At 35.6% G+C, this 26,752-nt stretch overlaps 1 protein-coding gene across 3 annotated transcripts in view; it reads left to right on the top strand.

Annotated features, from left to right (window-relative positions):
- KIAA0825 overlaps nt 1-26,752 on the top strand; it is a 406,374-nt gene that overhangs the window by 214,462 nt on the left and 165,160 nt on the right. For all 3 annotated transcript variants that reach the window (XM_082623469.1, XM_082623471.1, XM_082623470.1), the window contains exon 21: nt 286-380. In XM_082623469.1, the coding sequence (XP_082479595.1) occupies nt 286-380 (95 nt within the window). The remainder of the gene's footprint in view (nt 1-285; nt 381-26,752) is intronic.

A 26,752-nucleotide genomic window follows, 5' to 3' on the forward strand; every position in this document is an offset into this window, starting at 1 on the left:
GAGAAACTTGTTGCAAATTTCATTAGCTCTTGGAAGAATAACGACTCAAGAAATTGATTTATATTTTTATAAATAATGACTACATCCCCAAATGGATTTATAAATTAATTGCTGTCTTATTGGAATAAAAACCTTATTCTGTGGACATGATTGATGTTATCTGTCTAGGTCCTTGTTCTGGACCCCCCTCCTTCTTAGTTAGTCTATCACAGCTGGAGCTTTAATTTACTGATCATATTAACTCTGATTAATAACTAACAATAGCGTCTTCTCATTTATCAACAGTCAGCTATCACAAAATGGAACTGGAATTGGTCAAACTTGCTGCCAAATTATCTGGGACTGGATAAGACGACCTTCAATGTACTGCTCAAAAACAGGTAATAAGATTGGGGATTTGGGGCATGTGGCGGGGGAAGAGGATATATATCTTTTATATATAGGTTGTATGTGAGTGTGTGTGTATATGTATATATATATATATATATTTGAAATTATATGAAGTATAGCTTCTGAATGCTGTTTTTCTATAGTAAGCATTTGCAGAAGGCAGGAAAACTTTTTCTGAGATGAAATTGTTTGATTTTAGTCTAAATTTTAAATATTTTTGATTTTGTGTTGTAAACACCAAAAGTTATTGATTTGAATGTCATTATAATACTATGCCTTTGTTTACAACGATTTAATGAATGCATACAAAATGCCAAGCCAAATCAACTAATCAGGGGAAACATGTAAGTAAAACTCTCATGATTGAATTTTTTTGCTTTTCAGCCAGTTATTTTGGCACCGTCTTGCTGTAGTCTCAGTTGCATACTACTTTACACACATACGCACACACGCGTGCACTTACACCCCAGGACAACCCAATAAAATGATAATGTGATTTCAGGCTAGGAGTCTATACATGTAATTTATTTTGCACAAAAGCATAAATGTTTTCTTTATATTTTGGATCAATGAATATGGCTTTTCCCCATACTTTTAAAGTTTTCAGTGAAAACAGTAAGGTGTAAATTTTAAATTTGCATTTCTCTATCAAGTATCACGTTTTTACATAAAATATATATGTGCAGTTGCTTTTATTCTTCAGGTATTATCTGTTTGTTTACACTCACTTATCATCTTTATGATCTTTGTATGTTTTCTTATCTTTCTGAAAAAAATATAAAGTATCATTTTTCATAAAAGATGATAAGGATAGTGACATACTAGAATTGTCAAACCATCCTTGAGATATCTGGGTGCATATAAGAAAATATGTTGAGAGAGAGATTTCAGTATTTCCCAGGTGGAGGTTTTAAAAAAAAAGGCAGCTTTATTGCCAAGAAAAGCGGTAGCTTAGATGTGTCGTCATAGTGGTATTCCTAATATTTTACCCCTGAATGAAGCTCACCCACCCATCATGGACAAAGTTGAACAATCCAGAAACTTCCCCATCAAGGACAGAGCCTTCTCTCAGCAAGCTTACCACGTGGCAGGTAGTAGTTCAGAGTGCACCCTATTAATGCACAAGTCCCCCACAGGTGTTCCTAACCTGTCCCAAAGTTGCCTGGAGAGATGAGAGGTAGGGGTGGTGGAGGAAAGGCCAGGTCTTCTGTTGAATCTATGGCTACATAATGTTTACCCAGTATTAAATGTCTATCTGGAAACAAACTAGGGAAGGTAAGTCATTTTTTCCCTGCTATTTGGAAAGTTTTGAGTTTATGTAGATTAACTGTATTACAATTTACTAAGTCTTTTCAGCTGTGAATTGCTGCTTCCAGTCCACTAAATGGTAAACTAGGGGCAACACATCCTTCAAAACTTACTGCATTTGCTCTGTATAATATTCACTTTTAAGTGAATTTGTGTTTTACCCCAAATTGCATATTGTTGTTTTTGTTTAACAACTTTAGTTATACCTCAATTAGGCTGATAGCTATTAAAGTCTCTTTCCCTGACATATTATGTGCAGGAATGAGTGGGGAAAAAGAACTCCTACAAATTTAGCCAGAAGTAACAGGTCAAAACAGTTCTCTTGGAAAAGGGTCATGAAATTTTTTTTTAATTAATTTATTTTTTGGCTGTGTTGGGTCTTCGTTGCTGCGTGCAGGCTTTCTCCAGTTGTGGCGTGCGAGGGCTACTCTTCTTTGCCATGCGGGCTTCTCGTTGCGGTGGCTTCTCTTGTTGCTGAGCACAGGCTGTAGGCACGTGGGCTTCAGTAGTTGTGGTGCCCAGGCTCAGTAGCTGAGGCTTAAAGGTCCTAGAGTGCAGGCTCAGTAGTTGTGTGCGCGGGCTTAGTTGCTCCGCGGCATGTGGGATCTTCCCAGACAAGGGCTCAAACCCGTGTCCCCTGCCTTGGCAGACGGATTCTTAACCACTGTGCCACCAGGGAAGTCCCAGGGTCATGAATTTTTAACAGAAACAGCTAGAATCTCTTAGATTCTTAAAGAATGGTATGAAAAGCATTCTGTTCTAAACTACCACACACCATAAGCTACAATGAATATAATTGAGCTGCCTTAGAAGGATGAAAGACCCCTGAGAGTTTTTCATCTCTTTTAGCACTTTCCCATTTAAGAGTGTTATTTATGAGACTTGATTAATATTGAACTGGTAAGGAAAATTTTTTTTTGTTATTTTCTCTGAGAGACTCTCTTGTTTGGGTTTATCTGAAATGCTGCTTTAAAAAGAAATAGTGCATTGAATTTTTTTTTTTAATTTTTTTTTTTCCGGGCTTTCTCTAGATGTGGTGAGCAGGGGCTACTCGTCATTGCAGTGCTCAGCCTTCTCATTGTGTGGCTTCTCTTGTTGCGGAGCACGTGCTGTACACGTGCGGGCTCAGTAGTTGTGGCTCTCGGGCTCTAGAGCACGGCATTGAATCTTTGACAACATGGTTATTTGAAATTACATATTTGAAAATGAGACCACAGAACATTGAGCTTTTAAAATGAGAGTTATATATGCTATCCTACATCCAAAAAGTGATACGTCTTATGTACAACCATGATCTTTGGGGTTAGGCAGAGCCAAAGATGAAAACCTAGAGCAGCTCAGCTGAATATGCTCAGTTCTTTTTTCTAAAAGTCAGCAATTAAACAAGTTACTTATTCCCTTTTTTTCTCTCTTTAGTTGGTAATAAAGTTATACTAATCTATCTCTACACTATGGTTGAGTTATATATAGCCTGGAAATATTGTCTGGGAACAAACATTTGTCACAAACAAATGTCACAACAAAAGTGAAGTCAAATACACAAATATGAAAAAAGTTGAGGAGAAGGGAATCCTTTCTATTCACCTCCTAAATTCCTTTGTGCCTGGCCTTCAAATCCAATATCATAAGCAGACCATCTGTGGACTTAACTCTCTCAAGACTAATACCCTGAGTGGTCAAGATTTCCCTCACCTCCAGAACAGGATGGAAATGGGAAAACAGTATTCCTGGGTTCTCAGGCCAGTCCTGTTGTGAGCTTACCTTAGGAAAATTATCTAAACTATTCAACTTTGGAGTTTCTCATCTTTAAAATTAAGTGATGATATTTATATATCTACTTCATAGAGATTGTTGACATAATCAAGAGAGTGCTTAAAGGATATGAAGTGGTTTTGAAAGTTTAAAATACTGTACATACTTAGAAAAATAGTAGCACTAGAAGAAAGCAGTGTTAGTGTCTGGCCAAGTAAGGAAACAGTAAAGGTCATTTGGGATTAGTAGGGTGTTGGAGGTGGGAGGTGGGGCAGTCAGGTTATACCTGAGGTCAAATATATGGAGGTTATGTACACTCCAGGCCTAAACCAATCATGAGGGTCAGAACAAGTGTCAGGTCAGAGACCAGGCAGCAGGCCCATGAGTCTGTAAGACAAGCAGTGAAAAAATGAGCAAGGAAGAGGGTCTAAAGACCAGGTGAGCCACGTAGGAGGTAAAGACTCAAGGGATGAGCACTTGAGGGACGGTTCAGGTACATGAAAGAGGAGATATGGTGGTGCCAATAATATGTGTATCTGAGGCAACACTAACCTTTGTTCCACAAGCTGATTCTGTGCTGACTGCCAAGTCAGAACGAATCTTGAAGTGGCAGCCTGAGTCCTTGGCCGGGATGGGCCCTCTGCTTACTATAAGGCCTCATCTCAAAACATGTCCCTTCAATTCAGATGATGTTCTAAGTTCATTGCCTTTCCTGTTCTTTGGATTCTCCAAACTCTTCCCCATTTTAGGGTCTTGGTACTTGTAGTTCCCTCATCTCTTTCCATGTCTGGTGCCATCTTGTCTATCTGGGGCATAAGTCCCCTGCTCAGAGAGGTCTTTCTTTATCACCCATCTAAAGTGATCCTCCAAGTCTATTTCACTGTGCTCTCTCAATTGAGCTATCACTACCTGAAATCATAGTTTCTGTTTATTGTTGTTTAACCCTGCTTCCCCCCCCCACCTCCAGGGTGGAAAGTACAATCCATGAGAAGAGTGCCTTGGTTTTCTTATTCCAACCGTGTCTTCAGTACCTAGACTAGCCCTTGGGCACATAGCTGGCTCTGAGTAATATTTGTTGGATTAATTAACAAACAAATGAGGAATAAGAATGCAGAGAAAAAGTCAGCCTTTGACAGATGAACACAGAGTAGGTGTTCTCTAAAGGTGGTGTTTGATCAACAGTCATGTTGGAATAAGAAGTGTATCCTGGAAAATCTCAAGTAAAAATTTATCTATATGCATATTCATTCATTTGGATGAAAATCGGGTTAATTAAGCTTTGTATGTTTAAAATAACTGTTTTTGTTATTATGTGAAGTTCAGCTCAGATTAAAAGCACAGGACACGGGTCTTTATTTTTAATTAATTGATCTAGTTCAAGCCATAACCTCTCCAGCAACAAAGTCTGTTCTCTACTCCACGATTCAGAAGCCTTTTGACTTTTGGGTGGTAGGGTTTGTATTTGTTAAATGATACTATCGTTGAAAAATTTAAGATGGAGTTAGACGACAAAAACGTCCAACCAAGCCTTTATAAATTTGTGATTTTCAAGGCATTTGAAGAAATAGATAGTAGCTGAGACCTCAGAAAAGAGATCCTGAGTGTATATTAATGATATATGTTTTTCAACTTAGAAAGTTTGCCGTTGTGGAAAATAAAGACTCCTTAGAGGTTTAGAAAATCAACATATGTATCAGTTCTACACCTTTACCTTTAATGCCATATAAGAGTAAGGACAGTGATTGTACATTGATCTTTTGAAATAATAAAGGTACTTTTCACAGTTTCTTACAATTACTTTCCTGCTTTCTTTCTCACCCACTTTAAAATAAATCCAGACTATCGAATGAGATGGTGATTGCATTTGCAGGAAAGCTCACCAAAAGGAACACTCTGTATTCCTTCATTCACAGCGAATCTCCAGACTGCCATTTTGGTATTGTTTTCTTTGTCACTGGAACAAATTTATGTTGCTTCTTTTCTCTTTACCTTATTTATTCCAGACTAATTCCTAAGAATGGTGGCATTGAAAATAATCTGTGAATACAGTGGAATGCTATGCTATTTTAACCATCTAAATATACTGCATATGAGTTTGGCTTCGCGTTGAGCAAACACAATTAAATATGATGGCAGGAACAGCAGAAGGGGTGGTGGTGGCAGATTTCTGGCTATCATTTTGGGGCCTTTCCCAGTGGACGATAACCATACATCTGAGAGGAAACGGGAGTTTAGAAAACATATTTTAAAAGAGCCATTGATCTGTGGAGTTGATTGTTTGCTTTTGATAATAATAATTATTAAAGTGCCTTTAAGCTGTATCCTGTGTGTGCCCTGTGGTGTGTAGAGAGTAGGAAATATTGTCTCTGGCCTTGAACTGCACACACGACACTCTGCAATGATCGTTCTCAGGCAGTGCCGCCATTAGCACAATGTTTATAGTTGCTCACAGCAGTAAATTCCTGATGTAGCAGCAGGCTGCCTGGTTATGGAGAGATGGGTTTAAGAAAAAGGGGAAGCTGATTTTATGAATACACACCTCTGAGCCATTACATACATTGCATATGCCATGGCATTCAAATGTAGTTTTTTTTCATGCTCTAGCTCCCTGGAAAACCCTTTCCTTCCCACCTCTGCCAAAAGACCTCAGCCTGAGTGATTCTACCCACCATCACCATCTTCTCTAATAGGAGCAGGCTTCCCTTCCATTTTTAATTCCTAAAGCAGCGTGTTTTTTGGACAGAGGTTGTCTACAATGTATCTAGGAGATATAAATTTAACTTCTGATCCTCAGGATTTTCAGGGGTTAGGGCTTTGGTACATGAACCAAACAAATCCATAAATGTGTATTGTTTTCTGAGTGGTAACTTGTATATGTTGTCTTTTACGGTGTATAAAGTACTTTCACACAAATCTTCCCCTTTGACACTCACTACAACTATGTAATAAGACACAGGTACTTGTGAGGGTGCAAAATGACATACCCAAGGTCACAGATATTAAGTGGTGTCTGGAAGGCAAAATGAAGGCTTCTGATTCTGTTGCTGGTGCTTTATCTACTACACCGTATTCCTGGTCAGTTTTTTCCAGCTTTATTGAGATATAATTGACATATAGCAGTGTGTAAGTTTAAGGTGTACAGCATGTTGATTTGGTACACTTATATATTGCAGAATGATTACCTTAGCTAAGTAACACCGCTATCACCTCACATAATTACCATTTCTTTTTCGTGGCGAGAACATGTAAGATCTACTCAGCAACTTTCAAGTATATAATACAGTATTATTAACTATAATCACCATGATGTACACTAGATCCCCAGAATTTATTAGTCTTATAATTTCAGGTTTGTACCCTTAGGTCAAAATTTGTTTTTTATTACCTCAGTATTCACTGTACAAGTACTGGTGATAATGAAGACAGAAAACAGAAAGCACTTGCCACGTGGCTGGTGTAATTTAAGTAAATTACATACACATTTAATTATAAATCCTTATGATAACCTTATGAAGTAGGTACTATGTTACCATTATTTTCCTGATAAGGAATCTAAGGCACCGAGATGCAGAGCTCTCAGATTCTAGCTCATGTCCACATTCTTAACCACTTCTGTTAATTCTCTAGAGTTGTGCTTACTTTACTCATACATAAAATGTTTTCGAGCATCTGCTTTGTGAAATGCATTTATTTATAATAAAGTAACAGTTTACTAGAGAATGTTAATATATGTCAAAGGGTCCTTGAGAGCTATTCCACACAATTTTAAATTCATCGTGAATTTCCACCTTGGTTATCACAGTACTTACCCCCCTCTTCCACTCCTTATATCCCTCTCAGCAACTGGCTCGCCATCACCTATTTACTAGGAAAATTAAGGCTGTCTAACATGAATCTCCCAGCTTTTCTTCCTAAACTTCAGTTTTGTTTATGTCATGTCCAGTCCTTTGCTTCTTGTCTCTAGCCTTGGAGGAAGACAGCCCTCTTCTAGTTAAAACCTGAGAAGTAAGTTGACTGTATTTAGGTTGTAGAGGGTCTGAGGGCTGAGAAATTTGGACTTTAACTGTTGGACTTGAGGGAATCATCAAAGCCTTTAAGCAAGGGAGTGATAGGAACAGAAAGCTACTTTAGGACATTAATAATAGCTGGGGTGGAGGGACAGGATAATTAAAAGGAGGGAAGACCAGATTAGAGACTATGGCTAGAGACTGAGGAGGAGATTATGTATCACAGATATAAAAGATATTTCCAAGGAAGCTTGAGGGCCCAGCTAAATCTATTCCTCATATGCGTAAAAGTTAGCTCTGATACTTTCTCTTTGAAGCCAGTGTGGCCTAGATGTTTATAGAAAGGTGCCATGCTTATCATTTATTCAGATTGAGTGTGTCAGTTCACATCCTCCAAGCAGGTGCCAAAATGGGATTAGAGGTACATGAGATTTGGCAGGAGAAATGCACATGGAGGGTAAAGAGGAGGAAACAGGAATAGGCAGGCAAACCTTCAGACTCAGTTGCTGATCCGATACCTGTGAAAGGAGGTGGGGCAGAGGATTGGGTTGGAAGTGGCTCAGATGACAGAGTAGTTCTAAGAAAGTGTTGACAAAGCCAGTGGGGACTCCTTGAGCTAAAGTCCCACACTGGAAGAGTCTCATGTCCTGCAGGAATGGGCTGGTACTCTACCTCCACTGTGCTCAGACACTGACTGAGATCTGCTTGGGAGAAGCATGGCCTAAGCACAAATGCAATGGCAGATGCAGAGGAATGACAGCTGGGGCCCTCACTCCCCATGCTAACTGCAGCAGGAGATGTGAGCGGTGCATTTCCGTGGCTCCCACAGTGGGGATGCCAAGAGTGATTCTCTTACATATGGAGAGATTGTATGTGTATGTATTATGTAAGTTAACAAAGATGGGATTCAAATAAAGGTCTCTGTTACTTTAGTGAGGTAGAAAACAGACAACCTAAATAAATATATTAAATGCTATTGACAGAAATGCAGAATTAGCAACATTTTGATGAAAGGAAGGTATAATAATTTTCTCAAAAGCAGCCATGGGAAAGTTTTTTACTCGTCAAGTTGAACCAAAATTCACTTTGTAATGAATTTTCTCCTACCCAATTATGCATTCACATACTGGCACTTTGGGGTTCTTGCAACAGATCAAAAGCTATTAAAAACTTGCTTGAATGGAGTAAATTATTTTTTCAATAACTATTCTTTAAGTCTCTCCCCTGTCAAATTCTGTTCAGACCCCAAAGCCTCTGTGACATTTTTCTACAAGAAGTTTTAGCATAGTTTCCACCAGGAGTAGCTGTTATAGGCCCATTGATTCAGTTTGGCTGTAGATGACAAGAACCTTGACTGCTTTCAGGGTTATTGGTCATTACTGAATGTCTCAGTTTATTTTTGTTGCCACATCAACATAAAGAGAGGAAATTATCTCTTTGAAGATATTTTTATTATGACATAATTAGAGAAATTTAAACATCTATTAGGTATTGATATAATTAAGTATTATATAAGTATGAACAACTAATAAAATTGTTCACTTTATGTAATATTTTATGTATTAACATTTATAACTATTTATTACAGTACGTTTGTAATGTGTTATATATGACATTAGTTAGGATACTACTAGTGCTTTTTTATACTACTGTAAATGAAACTTTCACCTTTAAGTACCTTGGGGGTGTAGCTCTAAATTTGATTTTTTTTTCCATAATGTGAGATCTGGTGAAAAAAAAATTTAAATCAAGATATTTTGCATCCACAATATTTGTATTAATATAAGTTTGAAATTTATTTTGTAATAAACTATAAGCAATACATACATGCGTATGATTTCAAATGGTACAGGAACGTAAGACATGAAATATAAAAGTTCCCCTCCCCAGCTCCTCAATCACACAAGTTCCACTGCACTTGCAGCCATTTGAACCATTTCTGGTTTTATTTCTTTTGGTTGATAAATCTAAGGGACAGGCTACACCACTATTTTTTTTAATCTATCAACTTAAAATTAGTATTTACGGGCACCTTGCAAAAAAAGATTTAACTCACACTACCTCCTCCTCTTCCCTTCAAGCTCTGCTAATTGATTTTCATTTTAGTTCTTCTATTGCTCACCTTTATGTGATATAGTATAACCTGTATTTTAAAATCAGTTTGTATTTTTATTTTAAAAATTTTGTATAAAGTAAAATTCACTCTTCTTGCTAGATAGTTCTGAGTTGTGACAAATGCATAAAGTTGTTTGACAATCAACACAATCGAAATACAGAGAATTCCATTTCTCAAAAAATTCCCTTGTGCTGACGCTTTGTAGTCAGTTCTTCCCCCATCCCAATCCCTGCTAACCGCTGATCTGTTCTCTGTCCCTGTAGGTTTTTTCTTTCAAGAGTGTCATCGCAAGAGAATTATACAGTATGTCACCTTTTCAATCTGGCTTCTTTTACTTGGCATTATGCGTTTGAGATTCTTCCACTTGCTTGTTCTTCTTCTAGAATAGCAGTCCATTGTGTGAAGGTACCACTGTCTGTTGATCCACTTACCTGTTAAAGAACCTTTGGGTCGTTTCCAGTATTTGGTGATTGTGAATAAAGCCTCTATAACCATTTGTGTACAGGTTTTGCATGAATATAGGTTTTTATTTCACTTGGACAATACCTAGGAGTGGGAATGCTGGGTTGTATGGTACATTTATGTTTGACTTTATAAAGAAACTACATCTTCCTGTATTTTATGTTGCCTATGAGAAATCTGATGGCAAACGGTTCTTCTCCTTATCATATCCCTGGATGGTGCCTTTTTTGTTTGTTTGTTTTAAGTAACTCCTCCCATCAACCATACCTGGTCATTCTGAAATGAGATTGTGTCAATGTGTGAGTCTTTGGTTTCTCATGGCACTGAGTAGGCCCCTTTGATATTGTGATTTCCTTCAGATTTAAAGATTTTTTTTTTGTATTTCTGATTATTCTCTTGGCCCCCATCCCCAGTTACATCTATATCTCTTTCTTGAATTCCTGTAAAGACAGACGTTCTGATGTATTCTTTCCTCAGATACTACTAGAGGCTTCTTAGCCTTAGTCCATCCTCTCATTCACCAACTCTCTATATCCTTTCCACCTCTTTTTCTGCAGCTAACTCATTCATTTCTATGGCTTTAAGGGATTATCCCGGGTATCCAGATCAAATGCATTCAGGGGCTGGGCAAATAATACAAAAATGTAAAGGCGAGGTATAATACAGTACAGGGAGGTGAGTGCATACCTAGATAAAAACATCCAAATTTTATTTTTTTTAATGCTATGTTGCTAAATAACGCATGTCCTCAGAATGGATTAGTTCCACCAATATGAACCTCTAAATCTATGCCACTGAGTCATCTGGAGCTCCAGTTCTAATTGTTCCATAAGATTCCAGATCACATACACACTTGGATTTTTCACTGTAATGATATTTTAATGTAGTAACTCTCATCTCATAAAGTAGTCCTAACATGATCATTATCTTCATTAAAAAATGCCTCTTCAGAGTTGGGTGATTTCTATTCATAGCACTAACGTTTTTCTGGCCTCAGCCTAGAAACCTTCAAATACTTTGCAAAATTTCCGTCTCCTATCATTTGCATTCTGTTAGACACCAAATGCCTCCAAGTTTTCCCTTGTAAAAATAAAATATTCTAGTTTTCCATAAAATGAAAGTTTTCTAAAGGCACAGAGAGATGTGGCATTTAACAACTGACCTGGAAGCTAGTGAATCTCTTATTGTCAAATAATTGACAATACTAGGTTAATGAATTAAAACCTATTAATAGTCAGAGTCCTAAGGTAAATGGAATTGGTCTGGGCTGACCAGATTTGGAAAGAAGTCAGTAAGCTGATTAAAGTTTTGTTGTTTGCCTGTCTCACTTGCCCAGAAGGTTCTTTTCATCAGGATTATGTCTTTTCCATAGTTGTTCATCTTGCTCAGCCTGAACCAGTGATGAACATCCACTTGTCCATTTCAGCAAGTCAGACCTGTAAAGGACTTAGAGAGTTAGGACTCCCTGGAAATAGATAACTTTGTGTAAGCGGCAATTCACACTCTTATTATTTTATTATACAGAGAATACATTTGTTAGCAAATGAAAGTAAAGTATTATGTAACCCACAAAAATCACTGTGTTGATTATAAGAATACTTCTATTTCATTATTCAGTCCAGCAAGACTTTGAGTAAATAGATGGATCTGTGACGGTTTGTTCATTCATCCATCCATCCAACATTCACTAGGTACAGCAGATAAAGAAATGAGCCAGACACAGCCCCTGCTGTCAAGGAACTTAGAATCTAGTAGAGGAGACAGACTAAAGTATCAGTGGTTATAGATACAATAGAGGTTCATGCAAGAGCACTGGAAGATCACAGGGGAGGGAGAGCTCACTCCAGTGAATGTGGAAGCAGTCAGGAAATCCACCCGGGACGTGGTGATACTTGAGCTGCGTATTGATGGTTGAACGTGAGTCAGCCAGGGAACCAAGGTGAGCAGTGGTCATCCAGGTTATTTTGGCTAGAGTAAAGGTCTCTTCACTGCATTTTTCACTTTTAAATCAGTTCTATTTGCAACATATAGGCACAGTGAATGAATATTAGGATGCTTAGGACAAAGTCAGATGCTGAATTGAGTGAGGACTGGTGGGAGAGAAGGGGGGCACCTGTACTACTTTGGCCCATAACTGGGGAATATTGAAGGAGTTACAGATTCTTTCTTTTGAATCCTTGGCCTCATCTGACCCTGAAGGTTTTCAGGAATGTGTAAGAAATTGCTGGGCCAGTGTAATTCATAGATCAAATGGCCTTGTAGTGTGTCACTAAAATTCTATTTGCCTTACATTTCTATGGCTTGGATAAGCCTTGGCTTCGTGAGGGCACTCTTGGTGGGTGATTGATGGTTCTTCAGACAAGATGTGCTAGTTTTGGGGTTGTTTTGTTTTTTATTTTATTTATTTATTTTTGGCTGCATTGGGTCTTTTTTGCTGTGTGCGGGCTTTCTCTAGTTGCGGTGAGCGGGGGCTACTCTTCGTTGCGGTGCGCGGGCTTCTCCTTGCGGTGGCTTCTCTTGTTGCAGAGCATGGGCTGTAGGCGCCCAGGCTTCAGGAGTTGTGGCTCACGGGCTCAGTAGTTATGGCACATGGGCTTAGTTGCTCCTCAGCATGTGGGATCTTCCCAGACCAGGGCTCGAACCTGTGTCCCCTGCATTGGCAGGTGGATTCTTAACCACTGCGCCACCAGGGAAGCTCTTAGTTTTAATACTGGCCTTGGTCAAGTAGGAGAGGTACACCTGATTTGTCTTGCTCTTAATCTCTCGGTGTACTTGCAGCTTGTTCTGGAGCTGCACAGTCTGTTCTTCAGTGCTTCACTTTCTCTCTGAACCGTAAGAGTTACCTGACAGTGGTGGGAATGCCCAGGAGAGGTAGTGATGCTTCCTAGTCTGCATGTTCATGTTTGTTGCTCTGAACTAGCTGGTCTGAGGTAGCCTCAAGCTAAATGTGTAAGACCCCAGGGAGTTTCTGAAGAAGAAACTAAGTGGAATTCTTTCCTAATTAATTGTTTATTTTTCTCATTTAGCAAATAAGCTAACAGGGATTTTAGGACTGACATTTGATTTTAGCAAAAGTACGTGCATGTCAGAGATAGATGCTTGCTCATCACAACTCCAAGAATGTGGATTATATGTATGATTTTAATGCATTTGTTGGAAATAATGTTATTTTTCACAAAGTAAAATCAGTCATAATTTTGCTACAAGGAGGAATATTTGCTTCCTCTCACATTTTATTAAATAATTTTACGTCTTTAAAAGCAAAATAGCACACAATTTGAAAATGAAATTTCCCCAAAGTGTTCAGTTTGCTAATATGTTTTTCATTTCTTCATTATGCTATAGTGGAATATTGCCATACTTTTAAATGTGCAACTTGTCTCCCTGGAGGCAGCAGATGGTGTGACTAGTCTGTCTTTTGGTAAAGGACTTATCATGAGAGATGGCGACTAGGGCTGGATGGAATGGGGGTCCTGCCCTCAGAGAGCATTGACTCTCGTCTTATTGCATCATTACAACATTTTATAAGTTACTATTTGTAAATATGAAGAAAAACCGACAAAAATGAAAAGGTTTTGGTACGTTTTAAAGCTTCCTTTTTCTTAGTTTATATAAGAAAATATTTTATTTAGAAACTATTTGAGTTATTTCCACTATATTTGTAAGTGTTTTCCTCACTGAATGCCTCACTGCTAGAGGACTAACTGACTTCTTGGGCAGGACACAATTTTGTTGGTATTTCTACCCTAGTATATGATCTGGTTTTCAGCTTTGAAAGTCTAGTAACTTGGTTTCATACAGAAATATTGACTCACACTAACCAAACTCATCAGACACTTGTGCAAAACCAGAGTTCCAATTTACTAATTTACAGTGAAAAATACAACTTGAAGCAGATCTGTTCATTCTCTCCCTCAAGGTAAATTGACATCAGAAAGAAACCAGGTTATGACAAAAAAAATTTATTCGATGAGTAGGAGTAAATCATCTCTCCATGGGGCTATGCCTGCCGTTAAGACCTGATTCACATGTTGTGAGTCAGGGTGTCCTTGCTTCTAACTGTGCTAACAAGTTTTTATTCTTTCTGGACATTTTTGGTTCCCTGCTGACTACTCTGTTTTCATAATCTCTTTAAAAAAACTCTTTAAAAATCTCTTTAAATCTCTTTAAATAAACAACATAGGTGGGGAAATACTTTCCCTCTACTCTCCTAGGTCTGATAGCTGGGTCTATGAAATAAATGGACAACAGACAGATTAACAGGAAAAAAGGTTTACAAATTTATTAATTTTTAATATTACCTGCAGAAGGGCATTACCAGGGGGGAAAAGTGAATACCCCCCAAATGGTAAGATTTGAGAACTTATATATCATCTTTATAGGTGAAGGGGAGAAGGAATGTAGGCTACTTATGGGAGAGTAAAAGATTTTTAGGAAAGATGAATGGGCTTTTAGAAGAATAGATGGGAGGTATGATAGTTTGTGGCAAAGTTGTCTGGTGTGGTATTGACCTCTAATCTCTTCTCCTGTGGGAAGAATTAGTCTTCCCCTGGTTAATGATACACCTGGGAAGGGGATTTATGGCAATTGAGTTCCTTTTGGAGAATCTGTCTTTAGGCAGATAAGGGGAGTTCAGAAAATGCCTCTCCCTGTATTTGCTGTGTTTGAAGTGTCTTCAGCTCAAAATAATCAGTACACCAAAGCAGCATATTTTGAGGTGGCATGTCCTGAACTCCTTCAACAGCTAATAAGTACTTAGCTCCCAAATAGAAAATAGTCTTATCATGAGTAAAAAATCCAGGAGAGTGGTGTTTTTTTTCTGTAATGCTGAGATCAATTAGCAGTGTCTGCCATAGACAGGAGAAGGGCATGATGGCTTATGTGATGCACATCTGTTCATCGTGGCTTAGATCCGAACTTTAGTTATGGAATCAACTAATACTCTGATTCACATTTAAGAACAGCACTCTGCACCCTTGGAATTATTTGAGAACATGCTTTTAAAGCTGGAAGAAATCTTAACTTTCTCATTTTATAATTTAGAAAACATTTGTCTTGAGAGCCTTACTGAAGACATGGAACTAGCAGGTAGCAGAACAATGACTTAAGCCCAGGGTTTCTGACTTATGGTCCAGCATATTTTCTTATAACCTATAGTAAGAGATCTAAGAATCCTAAAGACTGATGACTTTATTTTCCAACTTAATTTGAGAAATCTCTTTTCCCTGGTAGGATTAAGTTTTTTATTCTTTTAGATTAGCAAAATGAACATGAGGATTAATTATATAGAGCAGTGCTGCTTAACCTTGGACACATGTTAGAATTATTTGGGAAGAGTATAAGAAAAAAAAACTGACTAAACAATTTCTTAGGTGAGGCACAACCATTCATTGGCACTTTTAAAAAGTTTTCCATGTGATTTAACTTTGCAGCCAAGATTGAAATAATTGATACAACAATTTGAAAACTTGTTGAAATAATCAAACACTTTGTGAATGCTTAAAAGTCACTGTTGACATTGTTCAGTTAAGTTCTTGAAGGAATCGATATTTTTATCAACCAAAATCATTCCTTCCAAATAAACATCACCATGTTACAAATTAAGATTAGTACACTACTCAGTATTTTTTATTCCATAATTCTTAATATAGTCATCAAACAGGTAATTGGAAAAGTAGCAATGATTGTGATGATAATAAAGATCAGAAAGTGGTAATTGCTAGAATGGAAACGTGATTCTTTACTGCTCATTTATTGATAGTACTGAGAGTTTTGTTAGTCTTTCTGTCACTTAAATATAGCTAAACTTTGTATTATGTATGTAAACTGTGGAAGGGAATGCTAGTCTAAAATCTAGATTAAAGAATAACAGGTATTTACCTTTAAAATAAATTTTAGTATTTATTTAAATATTATTGAAGTTTTAGAGATTCATAGTGCTTCAAAAATGAAGCTAAAGTATGAAGCCCTGAGAAAAAGATTCCTATCTTCCATGTTTCCTTAATTTCCCACCATTTTGTCCTATACTGGACTGTTTTCACAGTAGGCCTTCCTCTTCTCTAGTTCACGCTTTAAAAGGATAGGGAGGGCATTACGTGTTTTTGTTTTACATGGCTTTTCAGTCTCTAGAGCAAGATTGGGGGAAAAGCAGTTGCAGTGCTGCCTTGCACTCAAGAAAAAGTCATAGAATAACAGACACACTTCAAGTAGAAAAACTGAAGGTGAGAACCTTGAAATAAGGCCTAAAATTTTCCCAATTGGATTAATCATTTATAGACAATTAAAGCTAAATGGCTATCTGGTCATGAACTAGAATCTTTGTAGTTCTGATGAAAATAGAAGTTCTGTATAGCAAAAGAGCTGGCATTGTAGAAGCCCTCTTACAGAACAGAGAATTCAGAATTATCACTCTAAAATTTGACACTGAAATATGTCATAGGAAAGCTTTTTTATGTGACTCTTTGGATTGGCAGGTTATGACAAAACTGCATTCATGTTACTTGAATACATCTTTTGTCTAGTTTTACATGCTTTTTGACTTGTCTAGAAAATGACATATTGAGGTTTTCATTAGCTTTAACTAGGTGTGATTTTCTTATGGACGATACCTCAGCAGGACTGCAGTTTAAGGCGAATAAACCAGTGAAGCTCAGAAAGGCCATAGCCCTCCTTCAGATGGTAGCAATGAGCTGAAAGACTCATTAATCAACCACAGAGTCACAGGTGTGATGGCTTGCCTACAAACTGCCAACAGACTGTGAAAGTCACATCCCACAGGCTAAGTTGTCAAACTAGACCCATCCATAAACATTTTAACACAGCAAAATTCCAACTCTTTTGTCTCTAAAATGTGATTTTGAAATGTTAAATTTCCTCCAAACCTGCTATGAAATGTTTATTTTATTTCATAAAATTCAAATTTCTTGAAAAAGACTCAGATTTGGCATTCTTTTCTATCATAAAATTTTATATTAGTGTTTTTATTTCTCATTTTGTTTTATATTGGTTATTTACTCTCCTTTATTTTAAGAATCTATTCTTTTGTATTACATGAAAGGGTGGAGGATCGAATTGGCCTGTGCCAAAGCTTTATCAGTAGTAAAAATCCATTTTTTAGCATGTGCGTTAGCTTGAGTTGTGCCACTCAGAAGAAAATGTCTGTAGATATGTTTTAATGGGAGGACTATGTAAACTACTTTTATTTTTAAATAAAAGAAATTTTTGCTTCAGGTTAACTGCTTGATTTGGGGGCTTTTCTTTTGATCTCTATGAAATCATGATTTGAATTTTTGTTTGTTTGTTTGTTTTTTACTGGTGCATCACCAAAGTCAAGTTAAATCTTAAGCTTGATGTGTGGTTTGCCAGGAGCCTTGCAACAAAATGATAGTAAGTTTTTAAATGAATACATGCTTTACATTTTGGGGGGAATTTAATGAAATCCAGTAAAATAATATGTCATGGCCTTGAGTAAGTCTGACATTCCCAGATCTGTAACTCCTACAGTAACTTGTATTTTTGCTTTTGGTACAAGTGGAAGTTGATACATAAAACCAAATGATTTTTTTCTTTTTTTTGCCTCACTGCAGTTTCATTTTATTAACTTTAAAACATTGAATAGTACATTGGTGCTCACTGAGTAGAGGAAATAGAATTAAGCATGGTGCAAATGTAAGTTGTTTGCGCTCTCTAGGCCCTTGCCCCTTAAAGCTTGTCCCACGAACAGCAGCTTACAGCATTAGACTAAGGTGAGCTGGATAGTTCTTTTCTCTTACTGGTCTCTACCTGCCATCCAAATATCATCCCAGCAAATACCATTATAAAGAGAGTTCTCATACTAAAAGTCATATCCAACCTCTCTATTTAATTATCTAAATGTCTCAAACAATATCAAATACAGTGAACACTGCGTTGAAAATAGAATTAAAACACTCCAGTAACATTGTTTGAGGTGGGCTTTGATCTCCTAAACATAGCCAAGTTCACATTAAATATACAAAGGCCAATGATATTATAGCAAAGTATTTGTTTATTAAGTCTGGATATATTACACTAGTGTAGGAAAAGGCAGAGTGTACCCAAAAATGTGTAAGACACATCCTTGTTCATAAAAAACTTACAGACCATATTTTCGTATACTATAAGGCAGTTTGATTATGAAGTTCCAAAGTTCTTCCATGGCTTCATTCTATCTTTTTAATGTTTTAATATTGAAAAAGGCAGAAACGTTTTTCAAAACAGCAGGATTTTACAATGTCCCTTATGAAGCTCAATACCTGAATTAAATGTTTTCCTTCATAGCTAATTCTGATTAGAAATAAGCTCAGTGAAGTATGTCTTTTTTTTTTTTTCTCACTTTTCTGAGCTGTTTTCTTTGTCCCTTGGAAAAATGAGAATAAATATTTACTAAATAGACTGTGATGTAAAAAAGGAGATGGAAATTACAATTTATATCCTTCAGAGGGTCATACTCTAATTCACATTCCTTGGTAATTTCTGTTCTGCCAAAATACTAATAGATTATATATAAATTCCCATAAAATACTATGATTACTACTCTATGTTGACCTTAACTTGATATTGAAGAGTTACTTTGAAGGAACTGAGTAGGGATAGGGGGGTAAGGGTGGATTTTTACAACTAGAAATTAATAAAAAGTTAATTTGTGGCCCAATTCATGGTTGTCTAAATAAAATGAAACAAACTGAAACTGATATTTTTACAGTTTCTGTGTACCCAAGATTCTACAGGGAATTCTTGGTTAGGGAGAAATCAAGCTGATTTACTCTGGGTACAGGTACTTGCACAGAGGAAGCCCTCACCCAGTAGCTATTTTGATTTGAAAATAGTTGGAGGATCACTAGCAATACAGGATTGTAACAGAAAGGGAATAGGGGAATGAGAATTGTATACTGAGAATTTACTGAGGTACTAATATTTCTATCTTATCTGTGATCTTTATTTAACTGAATTAAATTTGATTGAGAACAGTAAACAATACTATGTGATAAATTAGAAAATAAAGTGTATAATAAATATGATAAAGGTTAAACTTCCAATTAAAAGATATATAAGCATTTTGAAATTTCCATTTACATACAGTATTCTATGCTCATGTTAGTCTGAAAACATAAATTTTCCCCTTCTCTTACCCCTTTTGCTGTCTGTGTACATTGATGCGTAACTTTTGGTAACTACTCTCTTGTTGGCAAAGATCAGAAGAAAGAGCTGTCAGATCATAGTCCCATCATAGGTGGAATATATAACTAAATTAGCTTCATTTTAATGGAAATATGTATAAAAAGATGCTGCCATTGGGATCTTTGAAAAGTATGCCTTGAAGTAAGCTTAATGGCCACTTATTTTTTACCTGTATTGTTAGTGGCTTAGTAATTGCTTAGTAATTAAACACTCCTCCCCCATAAAATAATATAGAAGTGTTCCCTATACTTGTCATAATAAAAACTCTGAGAACTACATTTAAATACACATACCCAGACTCCTAGCAGTAAAGTGTTAATAAAATTAATAATAAAAAGGTGTAATGATTTCCACTGGGATAATTACATGGGTAATTTAACAGTAGATTTGGATGAAACTGGAAGAATTTGTATGATATACAGTTAAACCTCTGTAAATGGTATATAGAAAGTCAAAGGCTGTCCCATTGTCTTTTGGATACAAAAGGAATCTTTTAAAATGTTAAGTAGTAGCAGTGCTTAAAAGATAAGTTTTCTCTTTTATTATTCTAATAAATAGTTCTTTAAAAATATTTGACTAACTGTTGTTTCATGGCTTTATTGTCTGTTCACATTTTTGAAGTATAACTTTATACCCTCACAACAAAGTTATAAATCCAGTCTGCTTGTTTTTTAATTTAATCAATTAAAATGAAAGAATGAACTACAGCCTCTCAGGTAACATAGTTTGGGGCAGTTTTCAACTTGATCTGTACTCTTTTTAGCTTGTTTCCACACAAGAATATTCTTGACTATCCAATGAAAACATATTTTATAATGTGAAGGAATTTGTCTTCTAAAGGAAAGCCTATGGAGCCTCATATGTTTAGACCACTTGTTACTTGATTGGCAATGTGCTGTACATTCTTACATAAAATTTTAATTCTCAAAACATTGTGTAAAACACTTGTCATATTCTTAATTATAAAGTTAAGAAAACAGAGTGAAAGAAGATAAGGATTTGCTGAATGTCACACAGTTTTTACATGACCAAGCTGGGATTCAAGTCCAAGGCTGATGGCTGACTCCAAAGCCCAAGTGCTTTCTACTACAGACTGCTAGCAATATACAAGTTGTAATGATATATGACTGATATATTTTGTTTTCTGTGACCATGAATGTAATATACATATGCTATTTTTAAAGATTTTATTGTAAAATATAACAAACTGAAAGGGATATAAAACTTAAGTGTGACACTTTATGAATGATCATAAAGCAAGCATTCATTTACCACCACTGATGACCATATCCAGGAATAGAACTTTGCCAGCACCCTTGAAGCACCCCACCCCCACGTTCCATTCTAAATACCATCCTCTCCCTTTTTCCCCGAAGACTAAGCACTATCTTTACTTCTAACACCATAGTTCAGGTCTGTGTTTTATTTAATTGTGGTAAAATATACGTAACATAAACTTGCCATTTTAATCATTTTAAGATGTACAGTTCAGTTGCATAAGTAATTCACATTATTGTACAATCATCACCACTATCCATTTCCAGTACATTTTCACTTTCCCAAACTGAGACTCTATACCAATTAAACAATAACTCCCCATTCCTCTCTTCTCCCAGCCCTGGCAATTACCATCCTACTTTCTGTCTCTATAAATTTCACTATTCTAGGTACCTCAAATAAGTGGAATTATATTATTTTTGTCTTTCTGTGACTGGCTTATTTCACTTAGCATAAATTCTTTAGGCTCATCCATGTTGTAGTATCTGACAGAATTTCTTTCCTTTTTAAGGCCACGTAAGATTCCATTGTGTATATATACCACGTTTTGTTTATTCATTTTTTGGTTGATGGGCACTTGGGTTTCTTCTACCTTTTGGCTATTGTGAATATCTGTTGAAATTCATGCTTTTGATCTTGTTGAGTATATACCCAGAAGTGGAATTGCTTTATCATATGGTAATTCTATGTTTAATATTTTGAGGAACCACCATATTGTTTTCCACAGTGATTGCAGCAGTTTTACATTTCTACCAGCAAAGCATAGAGGTTCTAATTTTTCCGTATGCTTGACAACAGTTACTTTCCATTTTTTGGTTTTGGGGTTTTTTTTGGGGGGGGGGTAAATTTGCTCTTTTTAAAAACTTAAGTAAAGTCATACATATTTTTTATTCATTTTGGCTTCTTTTACTCAACATTATGTTTGTGAGATTCACCCATGAAGTTGAATGTAACCAAAGTTGTACATTTTCATTGTTGTAGAGTATCCTATTGTAGAACTACATCAAGTTTCTTAACCATTCCACTGTTGATGAACATTTAGGTGATTTCTAGTTCTTAGCTATTACAAGTAATGTGGCTGGGAACATTCACGTACCTGAATCTTGGTGTATATGTGGGCAGTTTGTTGTGTTTATATCTAGAAGTAGAATTGCTGGATCATAGAATATATTGCTGATCAGGAGTATATGAGTTCTTATTGCATCATATCCTCACCAGTACAAACATGCTTTTAGCAATTCTGACAGGTGTGATTATTGATGATGGTGAACATTTTGTTCATGTTTTTATTAAGCATTTGGTTAGCTTCTTTGGTGAAATGTCTTTAATTAAGCCTCCTGTCTATTTTCCTCTTGATCTTTTTTCTTTATTGATTTATATGAAAAAAATATAGATAAATATTGATAGATGTATGGATGGGGAGATACAAATCCTTTGCTGCAAATATCCTCTACTCCTTGGCTTGCCTTTTCACTTTTTTTTTTTTAAGTTTTTTTAAAAATTTTGTTTATTTTTGGCTGCTTTGGGTCTTCGTTGCTGCGCGTGGCTTTCTCTAGTTGCGGTGAGTGGGGTCTACTCTTCGTTGCGGTGCGCGGGCTTCTCATTGCAGTGGCTTCTCTTGTTGCGGAGCACGGGCTCTAGGCGTGCGGACTCTTGAGCGCAGGCTCAGTAGTTGTGGCGCACAGGCTTAGTTGCTCCGCGGCATGTGGGATCTTCCTGGACCAGGGCCTGAACCCGTGTCCCCTGCATTGGCAGGCAGATTCTTAACCACTGCACCACCAGGGAAGTCCCCTTTTCACTTTCTTAATGATGTTTTTTAGTAACTAGAAGTTTTAAATTTTTTATGTAGTAAGATTTGTAAAACAATTTCCCTTTCTAAATATTAGTTCTTTTGTCCTTTTAAAGGACAGATCTATTTGTCTTTAATGATTAAAGTAGTATTTTCTACTTTATTATAAGCAAATATTATCAGTTTCTATTTGAAACTTTTACTTTTCCAGGCTGTCATAAACAGGCTTCCCTTCACTAAAACAAAGAAACATCTTTGAAAGAAGGAACATCAGACTAAAATTATGGAGTCCAACAGTGGGTTTATGCTTGAAAAGAATAGAAAGTAAATATGGACATCTTGGCAGACTGTGTTCTTCTATACTTAATTAGTACATCTCAAGCCTCTTCCAGTCTTAGGCTATACAGTACGCTGGTGAATAACTGTAGAATTTGAATTTTGCAAACTATAAAATTTTGCTACATTTTACTTTTTCCCACTAGAGCTTGACTCCATTAAGGAGCTTAACTGATATTTGTATGTGATACTCCAAGTTAGGCCTGTATAGCTCCATGTGCCTTCTAGAGTAGCTATGGGTCACTGACCTCTATCTATCGTGAACTTTTTCACATAATGTCAGAGTAATTAATATAGTTTATTGCAACAGTACCATATTAGTTTTAGTAACTTAATCATTCAGACTATTTTATTGTCTTCCATTGCCATGAACTTAAAATGACACAAGAAAAGTATACTCAGGTACCCTGAACTGTGAAAACATGAAGTACATATGATGTTCATATTAACTAATAATTAATGTTTATATTAATATTCATATGTGGACCAAAATTTGTCTTTAATCATTTTGTATAAATGATTTTGTATAAATAACTCAATATATATTGACATATAGGCTGAGAATGTCATATATTAATTCAACTAAACATTTTATTTAAATATCGGGGAAAACCTGGATATTTTTTTTCAGTGCCAGAGATTAGACACATACAGAGACTCCAAAGTGGGAAAAGAATAGAGAATTTTCAGAACTGAAAGATTTTTTTGTGTCCAAACATAAACCTTATGAAAGCACGTATTGAATCTCATTTAGCATGGTAGTCCAGTTTGGTAGCAGAACAAGACTTGCCCTGTTCTGGAACATTTTATCCCTCAACTGAATTTTTACTATTTTTTGACTTATTTTCTTAGTAGTTGCTCTTGGTATTAAAATATGAATCTTTTCACAATTTACTTCACAGGAACTTTGCTCCTGTATTACTCCATTTCTTCCCTCCTCTTTTGCGCTATTATTGCCATACATATTAAATCTATATATGTTTAAACCCCAACAGTACAGTTTTGAATACTGCTTTGTGCAAGCTGTGTCTTTTAAAGAAGTGGAGAAAATAGTAAAGAGTAAAGAAAAAAGGGATAATATTTATTCGGTCTTTTAAAATTTATCATCCCATGTATTTACCTTTTCTGGTGTTCTTCATTTCTCCTGTGGACTCTTAGTTAATATCATTTTCTTTCAACCTGAAGGACTTCCTTCAGGATTTCATGTAAGGCAGGTATGCTACCAACAACTTATATATCTTTGTTTATCTGGAAATGGCTTTATTTTGCATTTATTTTTGAAGGATAGTTTTGCTGTATGTGGGTTTCTTGGTTGATAGTTTCCTTCTCTCAACACTTTGAATATGTCATTCCACTTCTTTCTGCTCTCTATTTGATGAGAAGTTTTTGGAAAAATTTTTGATGTGAATATGTCAACAAACTAATAAAAAGTAAGCATGAGTACTAAATCTAATTGAGAAACAGAGAATTACTAGAAATAGGATGACAGCAGATGTAGAGATTTAAAATATGGTTATTACATTTATTTTCTAATAAATGTTAATATTTTGATATTTTGAAACTTTTCTTTAAAAAAAAATCAAATCACCAGAATTTACCAAAAATATGTATGAACCTGAAAAGAACATCATCTAAGTAACTGAAAATATTATGTTACCTTTCATCATATAATTAGACTAAAACCTCCAAGAACTAATAAAGAAACCTATCCAGTTATTTTATTAACTCTTTGTAACTTTGAAACTAAGCCCTAATTAAAATAGACCTATAGAAAACCATGGGCAACTATCAATGATAACTATACATGAGAATATACAATTGATAAGTAAAATATGAGCAAATCAAATTCATTGGGACACAAGGGTATAATGCAGTACAACTAAGTTGGATTTTTTTCCAGGAAGATAATAATTATTTAAAATAGTATGACAACATAACAAAGTTAAATTTAAAAAGCCATATGATAATTTTAGTAAGTGATAGTAAGCATTCAATATCCAACAAAATTCCTGATAAAAATTCTTGGTTAACTAAAACTGAGGGGGATATTCCTTTAACATAATCTCAACACAATCATTGTTATCAGTAGTATGAGAGCCAATCTTATTAAAATGGGAATAGGACGGATGCTTGATATCATCGACTATTATTTAACATTATTTTTTCGATTCTAACTGTTGTGATAGGAATGGAACACATATAAGAAGTGTAATCTGGAGAGAAGAAATATGATGATTTTATTATTTTTTAATGTGAAATTAATCTGAGAAATTGTAGAGTTAATGAGAGATCAATTATAAAGCCAGTTTTTAAATAAGTGTACAAAATCAGTAGTCTTCCTGTATAGTGCAAATAAACTTAAAATATGAAAAATAGCAATAAAAGCCATAACATATTCTACCTTGGAATAAGCGCTGAGAAAATGTAGAATCTATATTAAGAAAAATGTAAAATCATACTGAAATATTTAAAAGAGGATGAATACATGGAGAAATGTAACATGCTTCTAAATAGGAAAATAGAGTTTCATAAAGATGTTATTTTCCCAAACTTAATTTATACTTTTAATGCAATTTCTACCCCAACCCCTACAGAATTTTCAGATATGGTGAAGTGAGGAGCTTGACAATTGATTATAAATTCATACAGAGGAATAATGGGGGGAAATTTAACAACCAGATATTAACACACATCAAACATCTACAGTAGTTATGCACATAGAACTGATGTAAGAATTGATGAATAAATGGAACAGAAGAAGTCCTGGTTTTATTCAGCTTAGTAACTATAAATCCCCCAAATTTTGAAGTTGTTTGTTACAACATCATAACATGTTTTCCTTATGTTACAATTCTATAATTTTAAACAGAAGTACATTTAAACAGGATTGCTCCTCTGAGCTTGATGATCTCACCGAATGCAAAGTGAGTTTCTAATATCATGATTAGGAAAGCTGGACTTGAAAAAAGTAGATTGTGAAGTCTTTATTTTGCTTTTTATTTTTTTGTTCTGAGAAACAGCAATAGGAAATTTGTTTGCTGGAGGGTAGCAGTGTTTAGCCTAACCATTTGGACTTCTCTTGTTAAACTGCATGCCGTATTTTATGTAGACAATCATGTCATCTACAAATAGAGACCATTTCAATTCTTCCTTTACAATATTTATGCCTTTTATTTCCTTTACTTGCCTTGTTGCATTGGCTAGGACTTCCAGTAATACATTAAATAGGAGTAGTGAGAGTAGACATCTTATTATAACTCTATTAGAGAGGAAGCATTGAGTCTCTCATTCATTAAGTATGTTGTTAACTGTAGTATTTTTGTAGATGCCCTTTATCAGTTTTTAAAATTTCCCTTTATTTCTGCTTTGTTGTGATTTTTTTTAATAAAAGGTTGCTGAGTTTTGTCAAATTCTTTCACAGAATCTGTTGATATGATCATGTGTTTTTTTTCCTTTTTAGCTTGTTAAAATAGTGAGTTATATTAATTGATTTTAAAATATGAAACCACATTTGTATTCTGGGGATAATCTCCACTTGTTAGTAATGTATTATCCTTTTTACATATCACTTCATTTGATTTGTTAATATTTTGTTGAGGATTTTTTGTCTATGTTCATGAGAGATACCAGTCTGATGTTTTGTTATGGTGTCTAATGTGTTAGTTTTAGTACTCAGGTAAAGCAGGCCTCATAGACTGAGTTGAGAAGTACTTCCTTTTCTTCAGATTTCTGGAAGAGATCATCTGTTACCTGTTTCTTCATGAATGAGTTGTTGTGGTTGTGTTTTAAGGACTTGGTCCATTTCATCTAAATGGTCAAACTGATGTACCTACAGTTGTTTGTAGTATTCCTTTATTATCCCTTTAATGCTTATAGGGTCTGTAGTGATATTTTCCTTTTCATTTCGGGTAGTAGTAAATTGTGTCCTCTCTCTCTCTCTCTCTCTCTCTCTCTCTCTCTCCCTCTCTCTCGGGCAGGGGGAGTCAATAGAAGTTTATTAATTTTATTGATCTTTTTAAAGAACAACTTTTGATTTTAGCTACTTTATTTTTTCTGTGATCAGTTTTAATGATTTCTCCTCTTAGTTTTATTATTTCTTTCCTTTTATTGTACTTT

Source organism: Mesoplodon mirus (assembly GCF_964341445.2).
Source record: "Mesoplodon mirus genome assembly, chromosome: 5".
Lineage (NCBI taxonomy): Eukaryota > Metazoa > Chordata > Mammalia > Artiodactyla > Ziphiidae > Mesoplodon > Mesoplodon mirus.